Source organism: Perca fluviatilis, chromosome 16 (assembly GCF_010015445.1).
Source record: "Perca fluviatilis chromosome 16, GENO_Pfluv_1.0, whole genome shotgun sequence".
NCBI lineage: Eukaryota > Metazoa > Chordata > Actinopteri > Perciformes > Percidae > Perca > Perca fluviatilis.
The window spans coordinates 21,207,750-21,234,391 of NC_053127.1; the positions used below are offsets into that span (position 1 = coordinate 21,207,750).

Genomic DNA, 26,642 nt, shown 5'->3' on the forward strand with positions numbered 1-26,642 from the left:
ATTTGTAAACGTATTTAATTGTACATTCAGTGCGACTGTTTTGGTTTATATTGGTTTAGACCATAGACTGTTAATAGTAGTCTATGGTTTAGACCGGTTTAAATCATAGACAGTGGTTTAAATAGAACTACAGTTACTTTGCTTCCTGTCTGTTTAGCGTCGTTACCATGGTGATGCGCCTTGCCCGATGTGCCCGAGTAGCGAGCAGTGTCGTTGGATAATAGAAATTCGTTAATTTGTTAAAATTACCGTTGTGACCGCAGAAATGGATTTACCGGCTTCATATTACGGGGAACTTGATAAAAGAAACCCAGTTGTTTCAGCCTTTGAACGAGACATTAACTCGTTTATAACACTGATGAAACGAGTCGCTTCTTCGACCAGCCAAGACAACGGCTCTTATGCTAAAGGGTGAGATATTAAGAACCAACGTAGCGTTATCTTAATGCTGTTTACTCTGCGCAAAACTAGCTATAGTTAAACTTTGAAGTCAGCGAAACAGTTAGGATAACTACACCAATGGCAGCTGTAACGTTACGCCAGAAGAAACATGTTTTGACTAATAAACTTAACTAATACAAACTAATTAAAGTTAACTAATAAACAATTTGTTTAGTTAGCTAGCTAGTTCAGGACGTGTAACGTTAGTCAACAGTCAGGACAGGCTTCTTTTTGACTGCAGGTGCGTAACGTACTCTAACGTTAGCTAGCTAGCTAGCTAATTGCTGTGGGTCTCTGGGTGCTGTACAGGGCCTCAGATTTTTAAATTTGGTTTTCTGAATTATTATCAGTGGAGTTGATTAAAACAGTGATTGAGGTCTGATACATAGCTAGCTAAACATCCTTTGGATTGGCCACAATTTTGGAGTATATTTATTTTATATTACTTACATTTACATATTATTATTTACATATCAAATTTAAAATTAGCCTGTTTTTAATTTGATTTTCATTTTTAAGGATTAAAATCTTGGTGGAGATCTGGAAAAAGTACAAACATCGATTGCCTCCGAAATTGTACCAGGAGCGCATGTTGCAGATTGCAGATTTTCTCTTTGGGATTAAGGTAATTCGCAGTAGCCTTGCTGCTGCTAATATCTTGTTTCCACAGGTGTAGCTAGTTTATTGCTTTACTAGCTGCATTCCATCAAAAACTAATTCAATTCTAGCTTCACAATCAGAAAACATAATCAGGGTCCCTTAACTCTGGTCAGTGTTGGATGCATGTGCATAGTATGCTTATTTATTTATCAGTCAAAATAAAGCTGCAGTGGGTAGAATACAAATAAACACCAGCATTTGAAGAAGAGTGAGACCTCTTCCTGCAGGCTGCAGCTCTCCCTCTCCCCCCTCTTTTGCAATTCTTTCTCTGAAATGACCTATTATGACCAAATTATCCCATGATGGCAAGATTTTATGAAGCCTGAATACAGAGCCAAGATTAGTTGCAGAAGTCTGGTTTTCACTCAGACTACTTGAATTACAATATGTTAAAAGTCCATCATAAAAAATTATTATAGATTTTTTGCCCAACAACGCCAAAAATACTACAGCTTTAAGGTGATGCCAAATGCTTTAGGTTCATGACAATTTGTGTTGTAATGTGATACATCTTGGCACTCTCTGGGATAGAAAAGAGAAATTGTTTCATTGGTTGTTGGGCTTACACAATTTAGCTGGTTTGTTCTACATAAACTTGTGCCTTAATGTTGTCTGCCACTCCTTGCCTCTTTTCTCTCCTCAGAATTCCTCATTTCCCTACTGTTACTGTTATGTGTTGATCCCATTAGCCAATTTATTTTTTTACTCTTCCAAAACTGACTGCGGCAATTGGCCCAGGTTTCTTCTGCACAACACACATTTACAGTTGCCATTACATCTTTCCTTTCTCTCCTCTTTGTTTGTAGTTGTACCAGCTCGCTCTTTGGCAGGGCTACAGTCTCCACCTGCGGCAGTTCAACTCGGTGAAAATAACTGACATCACAGATGTGGACCACTTCATGGCTTGCTTCTTCCCTGAAGGGTTTGACACAGACCAAGATACCTTTACCATGAAGGTACACTGTTATATGTGAGCTTGTGTGCAGTGAGTTGCTGTGTAATATATTTGACTATCAGTCTGACTGAAGTGAAAAGCATGCTATGCTTGTTGTACTTTGTTGTTTTATATTACTCAGAAGTTTTTTTTCATGTGGAGAAAGATCATTGATATTTTAAAGGTGTTTGTTCCTGAACTGTGATATATATAAAGTATATACTGTAAGTTGCATAATGTGTGTGTGTGTGTGTGTGTGTGTGTGTGTGTGTGTGTGTGTGTGTGTGTGTGTGTGTGTGTGTGTGTGTGTGTGTGTGTGTGTGTGTGTGTGTGTGTGTTTGTAGATCCGTGCAATGCAGGGCTGTGCCCTGTGTATATTTGAGCAAGAGAAAAGGCACAGCATTCTCAGCCAGAAGGGACTCTGTAAACTTCTGCATTTGCTGAACTTCATCAGGATCATGATGCAGGCATTTCAGCAACATGAGCACCTGTGCTGGCAAATATATAATGGTATAATAATACAACTAATATAGTTTTGTCCAGTATTTGCTTTTTGTCTGACAAAATATTTTGGAAGGACAAATTGAGTTGTCAAAGTGTGAGACAGGACAAGAGGAGAATTTAAAATGAAGTGAGACATTACGAGATTCTACTGTATTTGATATTTTACTGTAGAACTAACATCTTTCTCTTTTTCTTTCTAACCTTTTCCAGGTTCATTACACATCTACACCATCTGCCGTTACCTGATGACGATGAATTGTAGTGCGGAGGTACTAAGAGATAGATAGATGATAGATGGGACTTGTACTACTGTATTTCTGGTTGCAACTTGGCAACTGATTAGTCTTTAAAAGAGCTTTTTCAAAAGATAGTTTTTGCCATGGTTGATACATTCGAAATGGAGTGGTAAAATGGATGAGGGTGAGAAATTGTGTGTGACAGACATGGTGCAAATGTTTGATAATGAGGCCTTGGGAGATCTGGAAAAACCCTAACTGGTTAATGTGGTTAACCAGTCAGTTTTAACATGGTCTTTTCTTTTTTTTTTTTGCTAATTATTTGAGTTTTTAGTGATTCACTCTCTTCTGCACATTGGTTGGTGTCCTTAACCTCCCTCTGGTGTGTTGCAATGCGACTCCTAAAACTCAGTGATACTTTTACCTAAAGAAAATAATGTGTTGATAACCAGAAATTAGTTTGAACTATAATGTAGATATAATTGTGTGTGTAACGGTAGGGTTCCACACAGCGAAACACGTCGCGAATTTCGGCCAGCGAAATCTTGCCTCGGGTGGCGTGGTGGCGAAAACAACACGCAAGACATTTTAATCACGTACACATTTTCACGTTACAGCTCTGATAACCTTTGCCATCTTGGTCCTCCAAACACAAACACGCGGACCTGATTGGTTCTCGAGTTATCCTCATTTGAATAAAGTTAAACTTTCGTCAACTTTGTTTTGTTTGCCTTGGCGATTTGCTCTCATCTCACCCAATCAGGGTGAATATCGTCTTCATTCAACCTCAATGAGAGCAAAGCGAAATTTCGCTGTGTGGAACCCTACCATTATGATTCTTTATACCACCATTTATGATCCTGTCCAGGCACTGGAGTACCTTCTGTGGGCAAGCATCAGTTTAGAGCTGTCCATTCCTCTGATGACTGCTAAGTATTTGCCATGGATTGTCACCCTCTACTGTGCTGTCTGCTACTGTTACTATAACAACCAGGCTGCTGTGCAGGCAGAGGTGAAAGACACACATCATCTGCAACCAGACACCTGCAAGCACACAATATTAACAGACTATTCACAGGCTGATATAATAAGTTATTATTTAACGAAATTTAATCTACAGATTAAAATCCCGTAGAAAAGGTACATACAATTATTTTTTTAATTATTCTGAAAGTTCTGTTGCCCATCTGTGGGTTGTTTGTGTGTCTTGAAATGCTTTCAGGAATTTGCCAGGAGAGCCCTTGGAAAAATCAATGAGCTAGCAAAGCTGGAGGAGCAGAATGAAGTTCCTGCCACCAGAGAGACTCAGAGAGCTTACAAAGAAGCCTCTATCAAGGCAGGAGACTCCTCTTAGACACACTGTAAACTCAGCCACCACTGTGTGTATGAATACAGACACATACAGATCGTTTCTCTCTGAAGATGTAGGACGTTTCTTGTGACTTTCTATGTCCAATTTAACAGTTTGTTGTTTTGCTTTTACAATGTTGGTGTGCTCTTCTTTAGTTTATCAAAGAAATGGTGATTCACATCTCTTTATTTTCCTAGCTGGCTGCCCTGATTTTCAAGCGTGCAGTGTTTGAGGCCAGAAGGAGACACAAACCCATTTTCAGAATCAAAAGCAAAAGCACCTTGAAGGACATACCCAATGTAATAAGATGCACTTTACTGCCATGTGATCATATTCAGTGTTAAAGTGATGGTTCGGAGTAATTTCACCCTAGGCTGCTTTGCACCTTGACCTCGAGCCAAACAACCCCCCATAAGCTTTTTTTCCCCTTGTTATAACGTTGGTCGAGTTAGCGTTTGTAACTACACCAGAAGTATATTTAAATAACTCTTGCCTGATGGATACTCCTCTTGGCTGCTATCGCGCAAGATCCTGCACAGAGCACATCTATTGCTTTTAAACCGCAGCTGGGATATATACAACTGTGTGGCATCTTGTCCAATTGCTTCACGCTGCAGTAGCTGCTTCTGCTGTTCACTCGCTTCTTGGATCTTCTTCTCCAGTAGTCTTTTCCGGCAATAGATGCTGTGCTCTGTGCGTGATCTCGCGTGATAGGGCCAAGAGCAGCCAAGAGGAGTATCCATCAGGCAAGTGTTATTTAAATATACTTCTGGTGTAGTTACAAAGTTTCTAATGCCTCATTTTATAAGTACAGGAACTATTTGTACTACTGTAGACGTTTGGTTTCATTCCGGGCAATTTTAGTGGGGTACTTTACGAGATACAAACGTGGATCCATTAGCGCCTGCACTAAGCTAACCAGCTAACTCGACCAACGTTATAACAAGGGAAAAAAGCTTATGGGGGGTTGCTTGGCTCAAGGTCAAGGTGCAAAGCAGCCTAAGGTGAAATTACTCCGAACCATCACTTTAAATATCATCTTTAAGCGTCCTTGTATACCTGCCTGTATCTACTGTAGGTGCCGTGGCCTCGTACTACAACAGAGCGCATGCTGATGGGCCTGTTTGAAAGCAGTGCAGCGCAGTTCTTGGGCATCTTGGAAGCACTTTGGGACAGCACCAGACGCCCGCTGCAGACGAAGATGCCAGATGATCCAGAGCTGCAGGAGGTCATCCTAGAACTCCTGTCTGCTGGCATTAGTATATTATCTGGTTAGTAAAAGAAACACACAACAGAAAAAAACACTCTGCGGTGATTACAGTAAGTGTACGATTAAGGAAACCTATAGGTGCTGCAAAAGGTTACAAACGCTTACAATTTAATTGGGTGTTTAAGGTGAGGAATGCTCACTTTGTGTATTGAATGATGTGCTTTTATTTTCTTGTTTGTGAAGGAGTCACAACTACTAGTAAGTCTCTTGTGAGTCTTAGTGCACTGACACCAACATCCACGTTAATGGATTTAGCCATTGCAGGTTAGTCACTGTTTTATTTGTCCTTTTTTCTCACATTACAATCAACATGTACAGCACTTTATCACATGTTGCAAGGTGTTTGTTTTGTGCAGTGCTTTGGAAATCATGTCAAGTAATGTGATGTCTTGTATTGCTAGGAGAAAACAAAGTGCCCATCATGTCTGCGATGAGGTTTATTAAGATGTTGTTTCAGTACAAGCAGCCAGATGCTTTCACTGAACTTGCCAGAGAGATACTGCAGGTTTTGTCCGTGAGTAGAACACAAGCATCTCATTATTCACAAAAGGGGAATACACTCCATTGCTCTCAGTTCTCACTTGTGTATTCTTGTGTTTCCAATTTGAGCTTCATATGTTCTGTGTCTCTAAATGATGAGTGTCTCTCTCTGTGTCAGGGTGTGGAAGGTCAGTCATTCAGGAGGGCAGAGCTGGAGCTTGCTTTACTTGACAGTTTCAACAGTCTGCTGTCTTCCCAGAGGAGCCATCCTAGAGAGGACAACATAGTTGATGGTAGCAAATGTAAAATTGTGCCATTTATGGACTGGATTAGATAATCTAAACCTCTAAACCTTTATGTAGATAAATGGCTTAATATAAACTGTCCACAAGGGATTCTTATTAGCCATTCATCGCTGTTGCCTAGACCACATTGATCCTTGAACAACCGGCTTCTTTTCCTTTATTCCTTGTGTTGATTATTTCACTGTGTTACCAAGCTGCTGTCAAGTATCTTAACCGTGTTACTTCCTGTCAAATATTAGCTGACACACTTTAAGATTTAATGTTAATTACCTAGCATTCAGATTAGGTACTAATAGCATGTTCAACATTGAGCCTCAGTTACTTGATCACAAATATCGAATACTGATTTCAGTTATCTCTGAAATGTAATGTGGTTATGTTATTTGATGATTCCAACAGACAAACACAAGTCTTCATTCTCAATGAGTGATGAGTTCATTGGCCTGGTAGACACCCTGCACAAGTCTGTTTGTGGCTCTGCTCCTGTAAGTGTCTATGCTATGTGTGTGTTTGTGTTGGGGTTGGTATGCCAGGGACTAGGATTACACTTAGAGGTAGAGCTCATTTTTAGTGTCAATATACTGTACAGTGTTGAGCAAGTTACTTCCAAAATGTAATATATTATAGATTGCTAGTTACTGCCATTCTGAATTGTAATGCTATACACTACTTTTGCTTTACTTTTGAGTAACTTTTACTTTAATAACCGCAGAAGTATGACTTGGCAGGTAGCTTGTGAATTTCATCTCAACCATTGAATTCCAGCAACAGGAAATAACGTTACTTTTTTACTCACAGATTGTTTTTCTCTGGTCCCGAAATGTTTTGCGGTGTTGGTGAAAATCACTTCATTTCGGGTTAAAATGCATTGTAACGCGCGATACTGAGTTTGTAACGGGATTAATATTAGTGAACCTTTATTAGTAATGCGTTTATTACTGGATTACAGCAAAAAGCAATACATTTCTGTAATTGCATTACTTTTGTAACGCATTACTCCCAACACTAATACTGTATGTATGTGTGTTTGTGTAGGAGGTGCAGCCAGATGGAGATCTGGTTTTGGATGTTGTCTTATTTCTGTGGGGTAAAGTGAAGCTGGGTATCCAGAGAGATCAGCTGCATAACCTAGAGTTTACACACTACCTTGAGAAGGTAGATAATTATGACAAGGTATGTATTTAAAAAGGTAAGCATTACTGGAACTGTTGACTGTCAGGGTGATAAGAGCAAAGTATACAATTGCTACTTTTATCCTCTACACAGCATAGATTTTTTGGGGGGAATTTAGGACTGAGCTTGAACTGTAACATTAATTTAGACACAATAAAACATATACGTTAACTTATATTTGCCTAAAGTGTTTACAGTGTGTTTAATATAAATGTCCTACTTATTTCTTTTCATGCATTCATGTGTATGTAACATGTTTGCAGTGGCTGTGGTGTCTGTCTATGCTGTGTGAGGTGGCCTTTGCCTGTGACCTGGCAACTGTTGACTGCATAATGACAGCAGATATGATCCACACATTAGCCATACTGCTAGAGAGTACAGCTGAACGCAGTAATCAATATCCAGGTGAGTTCTAGTTCTACCATTTGCCGTGTTTCAGTCAGTAGGACAGCTGAAATCATGCATGTTTTGTACTTCATCTTCTGTCATTTATTTATATTATAGAATATCACTGTGGTATTTGATCGGTCACTCAGACACACCCATGTCATGTTCACATAGTCGGACAATATTATTGTTCTCATGTCTTATGTCTAGGAGCTCTTGAAGCAGACTGTGAGGGTGTGAAACCACGCTATTTCTCTCTTCTTGAGGTTTGTGAATAGATTGACTGTCTATGCAGGGCATCAAATGATAGTTCTGTATATTACAATTATTTATTATTATATAAAGTGTAAGGATGTGATGAAAAAACAAATCATACATATCACTCCAATGTGTAGTTTTCTGTCTCAGTTTTTCAGAAATATTGCACAACAAATGCATCATCCAATGTGGGTTTGTGTGCTTGCAGAAATCAAGTACAGAGCTGCTTCAGAAGGTGTGTGAGGTGGTGGAGAGAGGTCTTGAAGCTCTGGCAAAGGGTGTAGCTACACTGCTGCCCCAAGATTCCTCAGCAATCACTGACTCTGCCTTCATTCAGGTAGGAAGTCAACCTGTCCAACACTCAGTCTGAGAATTATTCATTTTACACCAAGTGTTGCTTTGAGTTAGGATCTCACCATTGTATTGTAAGATGAAAAAAAGTGTAGCTGCAGTGGGTTAGTGTTACTAAAACCTGTTTTCCTCTTATTCGGATAGAAATTTAGTCTCCTCCCTCCATCGACTCCCTCCATATCTTCTCTGACATCATCAGAAGAGGGAAATGAAGAAGATGAAATAAGTGAGAAGGAAAAAGAAGCAGAGGAATCTAAGGCAGAACCAGATAGTAAAGCCTTTCCACACACTCAGTCTACACATATGTTCCTGCTGGCCACAGACCTTCATCTAGAGCTAGACATCATCCACCACAGGGCTTCCCTCAAGTTACTACAGCTGAATGCAGGTCAGACTCACTGCCACACTGACAATTTTACTCACAGGTGATTTTGAGTTTGTACTCGATTTTACATTGATAAAAATGATGGCATATCCTAACCCAGCGCTTGCTGATTTGGTAACAGAAGTTGAAATCTTTGCCAGTAATTAATGGTTAATGATAATTAATTAAATATTAAATGTCTGCCAATAAATCATGCCTAATTAACAATATAGTGGTTTGTCCTGGTACTTTTTGGTTGTGTCTAGTCGCGGAGTCTGAACTGTTGGATCGGATCAACAAGAACAAGGTGTCCAAAGCTCTTTTCCTGATCCAGAAAGCCTCGATGGCGTACAACAACATGGGGCCAAATAACAGCAACAAAACCAAGAGTCTGCTAGAGGTTACACATTCACAAACATTCACACTTTCTTAGATACAGTCAACTGTGTAAAAATGGGCTATTTTCACATGCACCACAGTAATATAACATGGTCTTAACTAATAAATACTATTTTGTTTCTTAAGCCATAATAAACAGTGAGGCCAGCTAGTGTTGTCAGTTGTTGGAATTTAAACCTTTTACTTTTTAACTTTTAGAGGCCTCAATGGCACATTTAATTTCTGTACAAACTGTATAGGTAAAAGGACTCAGATGTAGCCATTTTTACTGATGACTGGTGATTTAGGTGACCTTTCATGAAGTGTACATAATACAACTGGTTTGTACGTGTGCTCTTGCCAGGAGGCCTCCACCTTGATAGAGAAAGCAGGGGTGGAAGAGAGAAAACTGTATATCTCCACCACCCCTAAGACTCCAGCTGAAAACAAAGATAAAGGGATGAAGGAGAAAGAAGAAAACCCTCCACCTCCCCCCATCCTGCTCTCACGCACTGACCACTCCTTAACCTTTGCCCCAGCACCTTATAACTTAGAGGGACAAGTGAGATTTTAATTTACTATTCTAACAAGTAGCAAATAATCCTACACAATTTCTATACTTTTTTTTATACTATAAGTTTGTTTTTTCGTGTTTCTTTCCAGGTGTGCTGGTACCAACTCTGCGGCCGTGCAGCTGAGGGCATTAACCGGAAAGTCCGCCTTGGAGACTGCAGTCTGCCAGGAACTGGAAATATGGTATAATTTATCTCTGTCAAAGAGTGTCAGGTCTAGTGGAATACATGTTCACCAACTTGTATGAGCTGGTGTGTGCCCATAATATTAGGTCTGACTTTGTATGTTTCCAGGTACCAGCAGTATCTGATGATTGCATGCTGAGGGTAGAGGGGCTGGAGCCCAACCAGAAGTATTTGTTTGCTGTAGCAGCCTACAACAGCCAGGGCAAGCTACTGGGCAACAACATAGGAGGGTCAACATTCCCACTGCTGGCATCCCTGCCGATACCACTGCTCTCCACGTGGGCTCACTTGGCACAGGTACACTACACACAAGTGAAAACTAGTAGACACTTGGTACTAGTTTGTTACCTCACCACTCTCATCACTTGCTGGGTCCAGGTGCTTTTCCTGGTGATAGAAAACCCCTGGGGAAGAAAAGCAGGGCTTTGGTCCAACACTTTCACCCTCACACATATGTACACGTTGCCTCATTTGGGTGTAGGGGGAGATGGAGAGCCTTTTGGCATTATAATGATGACTCACACTGCTGTTGCTCATTGTTGGGATTTTGGCCCATGCCAAACCGATGTATACGTTAACACTGTTCCCCACAGAGCCACAGACAAAGCAGGGTTATGGTTGTAACATTTTTTACTCCTTCCATAGGTGGCATTTCAAACAGAGCAGTACGCCATAGCAAAGAGAGCATGCAGAGAACTGTGGATCCACTACACCTACCCGACCCCAGGTCCCACAGCACACAGGAAAGACTCACTATCACAGGGTGAGGAGGGAAACACATCACACAGTTCAAGTCAAGGAGTCTGTATTTCTTTGCTTTTTGCAAATATCTTTTTACTCTATCCCCATTCGCTTTGCTGAAGGCTACATATCCAGACCCTGCAACGCTCCTCTCCTCACCTGTGTCAGTTGTTCCTCGCTTCCATCTTCATTGAGACGGAGATCAACATTCAGCAAGGATCGCTCTATTGTGACTCATTCAGTGACAATGGACCATTTATCTGGGAACAGGTAAAAAAATTGATCTGGATAGAGAGGTGTGCATTATGTTAGGTGATTATGTATTTTCCACATGGAATGACTGTCATAAACAGTGTGTTGGATAGTTATCATTATTAGGGATCCCAATGTGCAAGTTTATGTTCCTTTTTTGCTTGTATTAACACAGATTAATGATATAAATTAAACATGAATAAATTATATGTGCACGTGTTTGAATGCAGGAAGCCAGACTGGCAGAGTGTGAGCGAATGCTGGTGGCCATGGACCTGGCAATGTGGTTGAATGATGGTAGCGCTGCCGTGCAAGCTGTAGTTACATGTTATGGCCTCCTGGCACCTCTAATCTTCCATCAGATCTTTTGCAACCCTGTGGTACAGGTATGCAATACCTCATCCATTTCAGTTTTAATATTTTGTCATACAAGTGACAACTTTACTTTGTTAACAATTTAAAATAATACAAACTGTAAACAATTCATAACTGTGTGTATGGTCACTATTCCTGTGTTCTGATGTGCAGGTGCTAAAAAAATGCTTGATAGTTTTGGAGGAGAATTCAGGTCTTCTCAAACAAAAATGGACTGGAAACACCTCAGAGTCATTAATGCACATGATAGCCTGCATCACCTACTACCTGTCCAAGGTGTGTCTGCATGTGTTTATGAACCGTTTAAACTGTTTATCTGCATGCACACGATACAAGTTTCAGTGCTCTTGAAAACGTGTATTTGAGTGGCATGCTAAAACTTAGCATTAACTCTTAACTTGCCTTTATTGTGGAGCAACGTAACTACTTTTTTCACGATTTGTAGTAGTGTCACATTTAAAATAATTCAGTGCAAAAATGACTTCAATACAAGTCAATAAAAAATGTTTTCAATTTTATTGAAATTTTACTACTATCTTTTATAGAACATAGTAGGTATGTATGTATGTTTGTACCATATATATACTTTTTACATAGTGGTGATTGTTACCACTCATCCACAGTGACTTACAATTCATTCATCCTTCATCCTTCCTGACCAGGCATTACGAGTCCTCAGGGAGCATCAGATGGCTTCTGTAGTGATGGATTGTGGTCGCAGCCTGCTGCAAGAGGTCTATGATGCCCAGCTGCAGATCAGTAGACTTGCCAATAAAGCTGTGGGTGTAAGAAACAAGTGTAGATTTATTTTATAATTTAACCTCATTCTTTGAGTGACTTAAGATCATGAAATGAAATAAATATGATTACCCAATGTATTTTCAGATTTTTACAAAAGACTGACATATTTTTCTGATGTTTTAATATTAAATAATTTCAAATATACTCCAAATGAAGTACATTTTTCGCCACTGTTCTGTTGTGTGTATGTGTGTGTGTGTGTGTGTGTGTGTGTAGTCTAAGACAGATCATGCTGCAATCAAGGGTGAAATAAAGATAAGCCTTCAGCTGAAGGCACTGCATTGGAAGAACAAGAAAAGAATCACATCTGAAGCAGCTCTCACTGCAGACAATGGTAACACACACACACACACACACACACTTTCTCTCCTTTTATTAATACAGCTTTTATTTCAACATTTTGGCAACAATATTACACACTCGATGAAAGTTGATGAAAATAAATTAAAAAAAACACTGAAACTAACACTGCCATGTAACATGTTTTTAGAAAGCTAAAAATTCTAGTTAAAAAAATAGAATTTAAAATATTTCATTAAATTTTTGTTTGAATCTCTCAGCTGGTTAACTTTGTGATTGTTCTGTGAACAATTAATAAAATTTGTCAAGCATAATAGATGATATTGCAGTTACACATAGATCCAAATAGTATTTTCTCCTAAACTCCACGTTGTATACAATTGTTTTTTTCTGTAGAGACTGCACGCCCACTGACTGGCTGTGAGGATCCCACCATAATGTATGATCTGATCTCCAACAGCACATTAAAGGAGGCCTATCAAGATGGTGAGTGGCACACACATACTTATTCAATAAATAATTAGTCTTGTTCATTGACACTTGTGTTTGTGTGTTTTTATAGTGATGAAGCACAGACGCAAGGTATATTTTATTGAGTTTGCGGCACTACTTGTCCAGAGAACCATGGAAGAAGGCCACCCAGACCTTGTGTTAAAGTGGGGACAAAGCATGTTTGAATTTCTTTCCAGGTATGCTTTGACTATTCAATTCTTTGCTGATTTAAAATAAAAGATTTCAGCTTTAATTTCATAATCGTTGTATCCTTTCAAACTCAAATAAATACTGTTATAGTCAAAACATGAAACAATGCATTAGTGTCGAGCCACTTACGTATGGTTCATACTGCACTATATTACAGATAGTAGCTGTTTTGCCTCGCTGATAAAAGCTTGACAGTATGTGAATGGTTCTCTCTTTGTCAGGCGTGACGAGGTGATGGGACTGTCCACAAAATATTTGGAGGGAAACAGTCAGAGTAAAAGAAGAAGTAGTGCTCAGGCTCCAAAAGGAAATGAACCACCACAGGTAAGAATAATATACACACAAATACTAACCACATGCATGTAGATACACAAGGACATACAATTTCCTGAACATCTGTGCTATACAAAGATTTTTTTTGCATCACCATTTATTGGCAATGATCTACCAAGCAGCTGAGGTGGCATCTCGCCTGTTCGCAGGTGATGCCCCTCTGGCATCATTTGAGTCTGACCATGCCAAGCGTAATGAGCTATAGGAAGCCACATAAATCTTTTTTTACTGATGTAAAACTGTTTTAAGAGATACTGTATATTAGTTTTTTTAGTTTCTGATATTGTAAAGTAGCCCCAACCTACTGTGTAGCCATATGTTCAACAAATTCCCTGTGGATTGCTCCTAATTGTAGTGCCTTATGTATACCGTAGACACCCATCACAACCATACGTAAGTACAGTACATTAGGGATGTACCCTAACCCCAAATATTTTGTGCTGCTTTATGTAGAAGAACAAGAACACACCTTCACATGATGATACAAGAAAGAAACTAAAGCAGAAAATGCCCCCCAGCATGCTTCAGAGAGTGAGAACTAACAGGTACAGTATGTATATGTGTGTTGGGGTCATCTGTTTGTGCGTAGTTATATGTGTGGGTCCACATAACCACATGTGCACTGGACTTCTATCCATGTATGTGTAGGGAAATGCAGGTTGTGGAGAATCTGCTAACCATAATGTCGTATATGGTGCAACGCCACAAGAAGCATCTTCAGCTGAGGAACATGTGCTGTGAGGAGAGAGTGTGGAAGTCTCACCTCAACTACAGCATGGCTCAAGCCCATTTAGCACTGCTTTACCAGGGGCTGGACCAGCTGCATGGAGGAGCCCTGCAGCACAGGTTTATTCACAAGACACCAGCTCCCTTACTTCACCTTTTCTGTGTTTTTTATTGATCAGTTACATCAGTTACATTAACTAGCCCAAGGGGTTGGGCCGTACGGTTTCTAATTGGCCCTGAGCAGCATTAGTCAGTCTTAAATAATATTGCATATATACTGTATATGTGTGTGTGTGTGTGTGTGTGTGTGTGTGTGTGCCTATAATATTTACGTTCTGTATGTACTTTGTTTCAGTTACAGGCAGTTAAATCCCTTGTGTTTCTCTCTGGCCTACTCTGGTGTCCTAGTGTGGAAGAACTCACAGCCACAGCAGTCTTCTAAATATGAGGCTGTCTCTGAGAGAGACTCCTCTCACTCTGGTCTTAGGGAGTATGTGGCTGCACACCGAAAGAGGAGCAAAAATGAGGGTGAGGAACACTCTGAAAAATTAGAAGAAAAGGTCACCTGGTCTGTGTTTCATCACTTTTTTCTTCCTGCAGTCAAAGTGGATGACTCTGTCACAGATGAGAGTTGTGAGGAGGGAGAGGACTCCCCTCAAATTGTGGAACAGCAGATTGAGACACACAGACACACTGCTGTGATGCTGCTGGACTCACTTAACAAAGCTGCTTTACATCTCCGAAGGGCCATGGTACTGCACACATACATGGACATACACTCACACACAAGTACAGAAATGCTGACATTACATGTGACGATACAGTGTAAATCTGGGTATTGTATTTTATGCATCTATTTTTTATATTTTCCAGGTGTTGGCCCATCGTGGCAGCCACTGGACCACATTTCAGTGTGTGTGTCAGACTGTGTGGGACCAGAGTTGCAGAATCAATGTTCTAGTACAGAGAGCTGCTCAGCTTAAACTTCCCTCCCTGATCACAGCAGACCAACTGCACACCACCTTCACCCCACTACTGGTGCTGGCTACTGACCTAATCATGGACATGCTGAACAGACTCGGGGCAAGTGCTATACTGATATACACACACATAGCTGCTTGTCTAAAAAAAACTCACTCACATAATTATCCTTTTTATAAAGTATGAAAAACAATTAAAGGTGTAATGAAATCTATAGGCTTTCAATTATAGCTATTGTCACTACAGTCTGCATCTTTTCATCTGAGCAAAAACACATTATAGCTACAAAGTCCTGTTTGTGACATTGATCTTTATCTCTCATCGTCATCTTTGTCCCTACTAGCTGTGGAGTTTGTATGACAGCGACTTGACTGAGGAGGAACTAGAGTCCAGTCTCCACTTCTCAGCCCCACTGGATAACAGCACCCAGGTGGACCTGCGTTGGGTCCGCACCCTGGTGTTGCACACTCTGGAGCGTCTCCATGACAGTCAAAAATGGGAGAGACTGGCCCACTTTGCCCTAGTTTTCAACTCATACACACGGTGAGTAAGGCCATTTTCTTTCTGCAAAGCACAGACTATATTGCAATAATAAATCTACAAGTGGAGCTAACATTAAATAATATATAGTTTTGTATAGTAACATTCAAGAGAGACAGAGATGAGTAAAGATTAGGGGCAGGTCCCTATCATTAAAGGGAATTTGTGTGGAGCTTTTACATTTTAAGACTTTTAGGACCATGAAAACTCAGCACACACTCACTATAGTATAATATACAGAAATCCTACGAGTAACCTTTTAAAGGGTAACTTTGTTTTTGTGTTTTCAACCTGGATTTTTGTAACCCTGTTTTCCTATGTTTTTTGTCTAAGTGACTGATAGGAACAACAATCTTTGAAATTGGTCCAGTATTAAGCAAGAACGCTGCAAAACAAGCTACAATGTACCATTAATGAGCAATTGCGCACCTTGGATTTCTGTCCCTAAAAAGTGCTTGTTGTGCCACTGACATGCTCAGATTATTATTCTAAGTGTCCAACAATATTATGAAAGGGATCCCTACAGAGATAGTCCTTTTAGTGACATTTGCCATATATGATTACATTGCAGTTGCCCAGTTTGCAGCTGTCGGTTACAGCGATTTCACTCAGTACTGGACCAATTTCAAAGATTGTTGTTCACATTAGACACCAATGCATGGGAAAATAGGGTCCAGTTTGAAAACCAAAACGAAATTATCCTTTAAGGCAGAATGAGTAGGATTTGTCGGTTGCGGTTTTTAAACAAAACATTCATTCAAGTCCTCCACTCTGGCTCAACAAGGGTTACGGTGCTCACCAGTTGGTGTTTTGCCCCTTTTCAACGCTGTTTCCTCCATTTTGGTAGCTTCTTTTTGGATGCAAGCTTACGATCTGGCACCTGGTCGCTACGGTATTATAGAGATTGACGCCCAGAAACGTCCCGAACACAGCAAAATAAAAAATACAGGCAGAGGGCAGGGTCCCTCCAGATACAGAAACCGCTCCACACTTCTGATCATAAGTCATAAGTGATGATTGAGAGGGATTATTTATCATGAGAATATACTGTACATAGTTTCTTTTATGAAAATCCTACATATTGTGCCTTTAATAAACATATTAAATGGATTTTCACACTTTTTTTGCCATATTTTTTGCAAATCTGGATCAAAGAATAACCTATCTCAGAGTACATGCTCATGGTTGTGTGTGTGTGTGTGTGTGTGTGTGTGTGTGTGTGTGTGTGTGTGTGTGTGTGTGTGTGTGTGTGTGTGTGTGTGTGTGTGTGTGTGTGTGTGTGCGTCTGTATGCCTATCCCAGGGAGCGTTATGCATTGATCATAACTCCTCTACTAGTCCATGCTCAGAGGAGGCTGCTTGAAAGGATTGATTTTTTTAGAGGACCTGCGGTCCCTCAACCACACCATGTCGAGACACAGAAGGCCACTGGCAAGGAGGTATCACATACCTACACACAGAAACATATTCAAGCATTGTAGGCTACTATAGTCAAAAAAGTCCCAAAAAGGAAAAGCAAGCCAATAAAATAAATACTTTTTAACAAATACTATGGGATATTGTATTACCTTATTAATGCAAAATAAAAGAAATCCCCAAATTATTTTAAGGCTTTTCTTAGCGTTTTTTGGCTATGTATGAAATATGATGATATGTCTTAAGAGCTTGAACATCTTTCAACACCATAGAATCTAGAAACATATTCATGTGCTTAAATTGCTGACCTCTTTTGTGTACACTTAGGCATTGTGTTTATTGTACTGTATGTGTATATATGTGCTGCTTTCTTTTCTATATTTCAGGTAACTTACAGGAGCTACGCAGGCTCCCAGCTGCTCATTGGGTGGACCCCTCACCCTGCACAGCAACCACCTATTCCCAAAAAAGCAGCACTCACAAACTCCACTTCTCGAGGAGCAGTTGACCTTAAAGGTCTGAACAGCTAGCCTCATGTCATGTCAAAATATTTCAATCACACAAACATTGTTTGTAGACAGTTGTAAATGATGTTGGCTGCCCTACAATTGAAACGTTCCAAATATTAAAAAAATTACAATAGGGTTCCACAGCTCCGCTGGATCTGTGAACCACGTTGCCTTGCAAACGCGGTTCCCAGCCCTCTCGGGCTTGGACCCCTAATAACATAGATATGGTGGAACGATGACATACTAGGGTGTAAATTGTGCAAAATTACCAAAATGTTACATAGAGTGGAAAGTAGAAAGTGTGTACAGTGTTTGCATGTATAACGTTATTATGCATATATGTTCTGTGTCTAAGGTGCAGAGATACAGCACGCCATGTCCCTTGTGTGCGTTCCTCTGGATGTAGAAGACACACTGAGCTTTTATCGTCAAGCTCTTGAGAGAAGACCACATTGTCTTCAGGTCTTCCAGCATAGTCGCTCATTACTGCGGCTACTTCTTGCATACACAAAGCCCTGTGAGTTCAGCGCTGATTGATTGGAGACACACACACACCCACACACACACTCACACTCACACTCACACAACAACGTTTGACCCTAATGGTTGACACTACTCGTGTCTCTCTCCAGGCTTTGCGGCACAGTCACAGCACTGTCAGAGCAGAAGTCTCACCCATTCTGCAAGCCTGGTTGATTTCAGTCCCATAGTTATGCCTACACCTAACATCCAACCTTGCGACCTGACCGAGGAGGACTACAGTTCTCCAGATGCTCTCTACAGCCTCCCTATCAGCCCTGTCCACATGTCGACTGTCAGCGCTGCATACTTCACCTCCATTAGTAAGAGCACAAAATACTTTAAAATACAGACGTCTATTGCACACTTTACATAATGAAGGCATGTATTAACAAGTTGTCAATGGGTGTGACACTGAGTTAGAAGTGTTATAGAGAGTACCAGCAGACTACATGACAAGATAAAAGCATGGAATATCTGGATAAAGTATGTGCCAGGCTGTCAGGGTTATAAAGCTCTTTCTTATCTCCCCATCACCATACAACTTTTCTTTAGAGTATCTCCAGGCCAACAACCATGACTCCCTCAGAATTATGGCACTGCATGAAATGGGAAACCTTCAGTTCTACAATGGAAACACACGGTTAGAATCTGTTGGTTGGTTGGTTGAGTGTGTGTGTGTGTGTGTGTGTGTGTGTGTGTGTTGAAGCAAGTCAACATTTTCCTTTTCCTTTTTTCCTTTTATTATATTGCTTTTAACTGCAATTATACAGCAAAAGTCTGTAAGCTTTTCTGATTTTCCTTACATTCTCATAATAATTTCATTCCTCCCTGTGTTTTATCTCCAGGGCAGCCCACTCATACTGGAGTAAAGCTGTAGATTGTGCATTACAGAGCTCAGGTGCTGTAGAGAAATGGGATGCTGTGTTCTTCGGGGGTGACTCCCTGCAACAAACCCTGAAACAGGCTGGCATTTGGGGATGTCTACAGGCTGCTGGGCTCACTGCTAAAATTGCACAGTAGGTTTAATGAGGTTCATCATTCATTGATTTGATATGTTTTTTGCGTGTGTTGCAAGCATACCTTTTTAAAATCTACCTGCTCCTGAGGGATGTGTTTTGATCTACAGGTATATCGTAACGTCTGATATCAGCCAGCGGACCAAGTGCTGTCTCATGTCTGCACACCTCTTTAAGGTAAAACTCTCAGGGGATGTTAATTTCTCTCCTCATAAACATGGTTTTTACTTTTGTTGCAAAATGCAAAATTTAGGAAATTATGAATGTAGAGGCTTTTATTGTGGTGTTTGTGTGCATTCATTTTGACATGGTTGTGTGTGTGTCTGGTCCATGTCCCTAGTGTGTGCTGTGTTGCTCCCTGGCTCAGCCCCAGGCTGATCTCCAGTACACCTATCACAACATCGGAGATGAACTGCTCCCTGGAGTCGACCTTTTCTCTGAACCCCACAGGGTTCACCTCAGCACCACTGTAACCAGCCTTAACTTTGTCTGCCACTGGCTTTTCACCACAGGCTACTACATCACGGTACAAATGTACAAATTGTCTTTCTGTCCTCATTTTGAAACGCAATGCTCAAGATAAATAATTAACTTGTTATGTCGTGGTTGTAATTTCAGCTACTGCCCATACTAGCCCTTTACCTACATTTTGTAGGGACTGTTTGCAGAGATTTCAAACGCACTGTTCAGGGCAAAATACTTAAGGTCAGCATTTGTGTCTTCTACATGTACATACATGTAAATGTTTTTCCTGCCGTAGTTCTAGTGGAGTTTTCAGTCTGTGTTGGTGTCTTCTGCAGATACGTACCCTTACTGAACTGTGTCTGTTCACTGAAGCTGTAAAGGAGGCAGTTCAGCTCACACAAGGAACAGGGGTCTTTCTGCCTCATGGACACTACATTGCCAAAGACAACCTCCAAGTAAAACACACCTATGTTACCTCTTTGCATTTTTCTCTCTTAGCCTGTGTAAACTGGTCATTTTGGTAGTGTTGCATCTCTCTATTGTTGTATCTAATGTTGTTACAATGTTGACCTTGTGTTTATTATACTGTAAATCTGAATCTTTCATGGAATATGTGAAGACATGGGTTGTTTGCCTGCCACCCTCTTTGAGAGATATGTGTTCCTAATTTTAGTATACAGTATTTCTGGAAGACTGTAAAATTAAATATTTGTTCTAGTGCTGCCTCTGCACAATATTGAAGGTATTGTTATGTTGTTTGTTAATATATGCCAACATTTGAATATATACTATAAATTGTGCTTATTGTGCAGCCTGTGAAGACGTTCTACAGCAACAAATCTCTCCTGGACAATTCTGAGGTACTATCTGTATAGGATTTCTTTAGCTGTCTGAAGATCTGGGGGGATTTCATTAGTGTAATTCTGTCAAGTATTCCAATTTAGATGTACAATTAAATCTCACATTGTATTTGGTGGAACAATTGTCAGATAAATTATTCTTAAAAGGAATAACTATACTGCCACAGTTTGGACAGGTGCAATATTCTTTTTTTTAATAGAATATAACAGAATCACCTCATTCCAAACCCATCCCCCTGCCATTTGGTCTTCCTGACTCATTTGAAAACCAAACATATGAATGTACTGACACAAACACACACACACAAACACACGCACGCACACACACACACACACACACACACACACACACACACACACACACACACACACACACACACACACACACACACACCCTTCCAGCAGTAGGCAAAAAATGCAATATTGACCTGTTATCTGTCTCTGTGCTACTGTACTTTTTCAGCATCATATATGTCAAATTATCAAATACATATAGTTAATGTAGTTTGCGTGGTTGTGGTTTGTGGTTAGGCTTTGGAGGAACTTGTGAACTGTGACTTTGCTCCAGATGTCAGCACGCTGTATGGATCCACATTGTGCCTCAGATTCAACCTTGCTCGTGTTCAACTAGTCCTGGCACTCAGTAACACTGTACATTGCCCTCCTGTGCCAGGTCTGTAAGCAAGATTACTTTCTTATTTCTTTCTCTTTTATTTTTGTTTGGTTTATTATTTGGATCATATGATGTATCTCATTGGATTGCATTAAACCAAATGAGTATAAATCTGATATATATTTAATTCACAAAGGAACATGCCTTTTTGTGTTCTCCACATATCCAGTATCTAAGATGTCTCTGTGTCTTTTTGAAATAAAAATGCCTCGCTACTTTGAAAAATGTAACCAATGTATCTACCAGATTGGTTATTTAGTTGGTCAAACAGTTAAAGGTCATTTTACAATTTCCGGATATGAGTAACCACCTTTAGTCTTGAACGGCTAAATGAGAGTCTGTCACTTTATTACAAGAATGTATCTGCATGTCTGTACACTGACCTGTAAGAATAACCCCATTCCATGTTATTTTATAATTTTTATGTTGTTTGTCGTATTTGTGTACGTGTTCACATTCACTTTAAATACAACTAATTTGATTTAATTCTAAAAGAGTCACTGTGGATCAAATAGCTTGTTATGCCTACAGTGGGAATGTTTTTCAGATGCTGTTGAAGGAGAAGCTTGTGCCAGCATAACAAGTTGTTCGGTGAACTCAAAACCCGTGGAACAGGACATACTGGACAATGAGAGATCCTGTCTAAATACAGGAGAGCCAAAAGTGCTGACCCTTGATACCAAGAAGGAAAAGCTTACTCCAGAAAGGATTAAGGTAAGACTTCCTGGGGATTTTTAAATTGATCTTTACTTCAGGGGTTTGCCACTAACTGTAAATTGAGTTATTTATTCTTTGCACCTTACACTAAATATTGAAGCAACTTTTTTTTCTAACGTGTTTGTGTCACCTTGCTCTTATCTGTCATCTCCTCTGTTGAAGTTCCTTTTGCTAGAAGGAGCATCCTCCTTGTTGCACTCCATTTCGCAGCAGCTCACATCTCAGTCCTGTAGCGAAATGGAAAACCTGGAACTGGCAATAGAGTCCAATCTTCTAAAGGCCAACCTATACTTGCAGCAACGACATGCTGCACTTAGGTACGACGGTGTTACGTAGGGATTGTCTTTTGTGTGTGTGTGTGTGTGTGTGTGTGTTTGTTTACATGCTTGTTTACCAGCATATTTGTATTTCCTGACTATCCTAACCCCCTTAACTTCCTCCTTCAGTTCTGAGATGGCGATTTCATCCTTGGTGCTTCTGCAGACATCTCCTGTCATCATGAGAGGACTCATACCTGGGTCTCAGAAACCTGTATCTGAGATCCCACATACCAGGATTGGAAGTGTACGGGTAGTATGTTGATATAAATGCATTATATTAAATATATTAAATAAAATATTGCACAATCAAATAAGTAGATTTTTTTTAAACTAAAATCAAGCATATGAAATCCCTGTCTGTGTACTGTTTTGTAAACATTATACTGTAGAACATGACAACATTACAACCAAAAGTAGCATCTGCAACTAAACTACTGATAACAACATTAAAGTGGTACCTCTGAGTGTGTTAGCAGCTGAAATGTGATGAAGTCACTTTTTTCATTTACTTGTAAAATATGCACATAACCACAATGGGGCAGTATAATGGGGTTTAATTGAGGATGTGTGTATATGCATGTGTTTACATGTGTAATATACTGTCTACAGGGTACTGAAGATTGCAGTGTGTCAAACCCCCTGGATGAAGACTGTCCCAGAGCAGTTGAGGCCAGTGAGAGAATTGGAGTTTCTCTGTGGCTGCGTTGCCGCCTGGCTCTAGTCCGCAGCCTGGCTGCACACATCCCTGGCACTGCTGCCCTTTTCCCAGGTTCGATCATGTGTTGTGCTTCTCTTTATTTTTAAGAAGAGTGGTGTGTTGTAGGCTAAAACAGTTGGAATAATAATAGGAAATATAAGGAGAACAAATGTCAAAACAAATTATTATTTTTCCTTCTATGCTAACTACACTTGACAAAAACATGCAGGACTACTTTACTTTGTTTCTTTTTATTGTTTAATATAACAATGATTGGTCTATTATGTGTAACCAGAATATTTGAGTATTAGAAAATGTAAAAAAGTATTTTAATTTTATAGAAAGTATTTTCAGCACCTTCCAACAGTTAACTAATGATAAAGAATCTGTAGACTTCTGCATATAGGTCAGTGATAGAATGTTGAATATTGGATTTTGTGTGTGTGTGTGTGTGTGTCCGTGTGTGCGTGCGTGCGCATGGAAACTTGTGGGGGGGATTGTATTTCCAAGGTAAGAACTTCTATGAGGAGACAGCTCGGGCGTTACAGGAGGGTCTTGATGAATGTGCACGATGGCGAGACCTCGATATTCAAGCACTTTTGATGGTCGAAGGTGCGGAATTGGAAGCACAGAGAGGCAAGATTGATGACAGTATGGCAATGCTGCAGGTACCAACACACACCCAGACACCTTTTTGTTACTTTTTAAACTAACAAATAAGTACATTTTACAAAAGAAAGACATTTCTTGGTCTTCTGAATTTGTCCATATTGTCCTTGGATTTATCTGGTTCCAGGTATGACAGCGTCCTCATTGTTTGCAGTGACACAGTTTACAAAGTTCAGTTTATCCATCACATACACGGTATCCCTATGACCATCTGTTGTTTAAGACTGGGAGGTTCCTTATTATACCAGTTTGTGGTTGACAGTTTTTTCAGGCAACCAGTAGCACATCTTATTCTGATATCCTTAGAAAATCCATAACCTTAAATTTCTCTAAAGCCTAAAAATATATACTGAATATATAATGATTAGCATTTATGTGCACTGCTGAGTACACTGCTGTTGTATACAGAGTTGTTTATTTGTAATGTGAGGTGTGGTGAAAAAGGGAATTCAATTCTTCCAAACAAATTCCATCCATTTCCTGGAGTTTGTAGATATGGGTTATGTTAGGGACGTATAGAAGTAATCCTTCCTGATATCTCTACATCTAATTCTGATGTATGTAGAGAGTTTATGGAGGAGGAATATTGGAAATGAGGAACAAGTGATTGAATAGCAAAAGATGCTGAAACTGAAGGGTTCAGACTCCTTTTAACACATGTTGAAAGGCTATTTACTCACTGTTTGGCTCTTTACAGATGTAAAGTTACTTTGAGGAGGAGGAATATTGAAAATGTGGGACAAGTGATTTAATAGCTAAAAATTTACCACTAGCCCAACATGATCTATTTGTTGGGAGCACATTGTTTCTCACTCCACTGCATGCAAACAGTCGTAGTCTTTGTTGACAAGTGTAGAGAAGGCCAGTCAAATTACTGGTGGTGCAGTTTGAAAATATGGGGTTGTGTGCAGGACTTTTAGCATAAGCTGTCCAGTTTGAAACTATGTAAAATGAAGGACAGGATAGAATAATTTAGAGCAACAACATATAACATTGCTGCCGTGACCACTGATTCTAACTGGGGTTGCTGCGGCCACAACGCAGAGTACTAACCACTATACGATCACAGCAACTTGGTTCACTGAGTGCCTTGTTGTTATGAATATCGAATCTACTGCTATTTTCTGAGTATGGGTTTCCCTAAATGATCTGTGACAAATGACAATTCCACATTCTGTCCTTCAGGGACAAAATTTGTTTTTCAAGGTAAGATGATTAGCAAGCAAAACAACAGAGGAGGCTTTATGATAGCTGTGATTGACTGAAACTGAAGGGTTCAGACTCCTTTTAGCACACGTTGAAAGGCAATTACTTATCGTTTGGCTCTTTACAGATGTAAAAATACTTTGATAGACAGTTTGTAGAGGACAAGTGATGTAATAGCTAAAGATGAGTACAAGCTAGCCATTATAGTTACTCTGATTTACAGTTTGTGGAGGAGGAATATTGTAAATGAGGTGATTTAATAGTGATCACTGCTTTTGCTGCGGCTACTACGCAGAGTACTAACCACTATAAGATCAAGGCCATTTGGATTACAGAGTGCCTCATTGTTGTGAGTTAAAGCAACAACATAAAATAAGTGAGAGTTTGATCTCAAGAGTTTTACCCAAAGTTGTTAGGACCTTCAACTATATGATATGATATCATATATATGATATGGTAGAAAGTGTAATTATTAAAAGTATTCAGAGTGCTGCTGTGTTCTGTCTCTGAATGCATGTGAGTAGGAAGCAGTGACCCTGCTGTCAGGACGGACATGCATGCCACCAGGGTCCAGTGTGACTCTGGCTCGGGCCACTTTGCTGCTCAGCGACCTAAGGGGAGTACAGAGCACCACACTTCTAAAACTGACACAGAAACTACTGAAAAAGCAGGTACACAAACATATGCACACACACACACACACACACACACACACACACACACACACACACACACACACACACACACACACACACACACACACACACACACACACACACACACACACACACACACACACACACAAACAGACAGATATACTTGTACTAGTCAGTATTCATAAAGTAGGCAAACCTTAGTGCTCTTTCTCCATTTCTTTCAGCTGTGTGTTTTTGGTCAGAGTGTGGTGTTGGATAATGGAAAAATGTCTTTCTCTCCTCCTGGACCCAACAACATCTACCTACCATACCTCACCATACTGGATCAGACCACTTTGCGAATTGGTAAATAAAGGACATGATGGGTTTTTTAAGACTTTTTGACATTTTTGTGGGAAGAATACAATTGCTAATTAGCACTTAACACAAAAGACCACTTGCAATTTCATGGCAATCCATCCAGTAATTGTTGAGATAATTTAGTCTGGACCAAAGTCACAGACTGACCAGCCAACACTGCCATCTCTCTAACCATGGTGCTAAAACACAACATAATCAACAGTCTGAAATTCTGAAAGCTCCATGATTAAAATATATTAATTATATTAAAATGTAATTGCAGAACATATATAAACTCAACACCCAGTTCTTGCACTGTTTCCGCAGGTCACATTCTGGATCTCAGCGCCGTCTCTACCCAGTCATTACAATCCCCTTCAAGGCAGCATTTACATCATTCCAGCCAGAGTGAAAGAGACTCTCAAGCACCAGTTCCGTCTCTGAACAACCCAAGCAGCTCCAGACCTACAAGCCACCCATGCTCAGCCAGAAAGCCAGAGTAGAATGAGACTCATAATGGATTGCACTGTTCTCTCCCTGTCTGGTGTCTATTGAAAGACATAGCTGGATGCTGAAGTTGGTATAGGGCCATGCTTGGTCTGAGCAAGAATATTGTGGGTAACCTGGTGTAAAGACACATTACGTAATAAACTTTGTAATTAAGAACTGAAGTACTGTATTTGTTAAAAGGCTAATTACGTTATTTATAATACACAAGATCAATTTAATGTTACAGTTTATTAGGCCCAATATTGTTAAAGGTTGTATGTATATATATTGTTTATATTTTATTTTGAATATGTAAAAAAATAAATATAATAAAATAAAAACCAAAATAACAATAAGATTAAATGAACAATATACATATGCCTAAACACAAACTTAATGAATAAATGATCATGAATACAAATTAAATCTTACATGTTTGAAAAGGAGTATGAGGAACTATACTGTATAGACTGTAAATGATAGGCATC

The 26,642-nt window shown here is 39.8% G+C and overlaps 1 protein-coding gene across 1 annotated transcript; it reads left to right on the forward strand.

Moving 5' to 3' along the window:
• The first annotated feature begins 140 nt into the window (after positions 1-140).
• Positions 141-26,331, forward strand: LOC120544469 (cilia- and flagella-associated protein 54-like). Its single transcript, XM_039778249.1, is given in 58 exon segments — positions 141-411; positions 961-1,066; positions 1,908-2,057; positions 2,380-2,545; positions 2,750-2,808; positions 3,644-3,787; positions 3,998-4,111; positions 4,324-4,425; positions 5,205-5,397; positions 5,580-5,660; positions 5,798-5,910; positions 6,055-6,169; positions 6,581-6,666; positions 7,217-7,354; positions 7,618-7,759; positions 7,952-8,007; positions 8,208-8,336; positions 8,495-8,738; positions 8,981-9,114; positions 9,457-9,654; positions 9,756-9,848; positions 9,959-10,147; positions 10,496-10,568; positions 10,571-10,613; positions 10,714-10,861; positions 11,074-11,229; positions 11,372-11,494; positions 11,881-12,003; positions 12,236-12,353; positions 12,716-12,805; positions 12,882-13,008; positions 13,243-13,345; positions 13,808-13,899; positions 14,003-14,200; positions 14,436-14,608; positions 14,681-14,832; positions 14,954-15,163; positions 15,405-15,604; positions 16,904-17,039; positions 17,403-17,532; positions 17,881-18,042; positions 18,158-18,367; positions 18,600-18,687; positions 18,893-19,063; positions 19,174-19,240; positions 19,404-19,589; positions 19,682-19,768; positions 19,864-19,983; positions 20,341-20,388; positions 20,920-21,061; positions 21,609-21,775; positions 21,941-22,095; positions 22,225-22,351; positions 22,708-22,867; positions 23,306-23,463; positions 25,195-25,341; positions 25,551-25,671; positions 25,993-26,331. Coding segments are annotated over 58 exon segments (7,785 nt in total). The 5' UTR covers positions 141-265; the 3' UTR covers positions 26,169-26,331.
• The last annotated feature ends 311 nt before the right edge of the window (positions 26,332-26,642 follow it).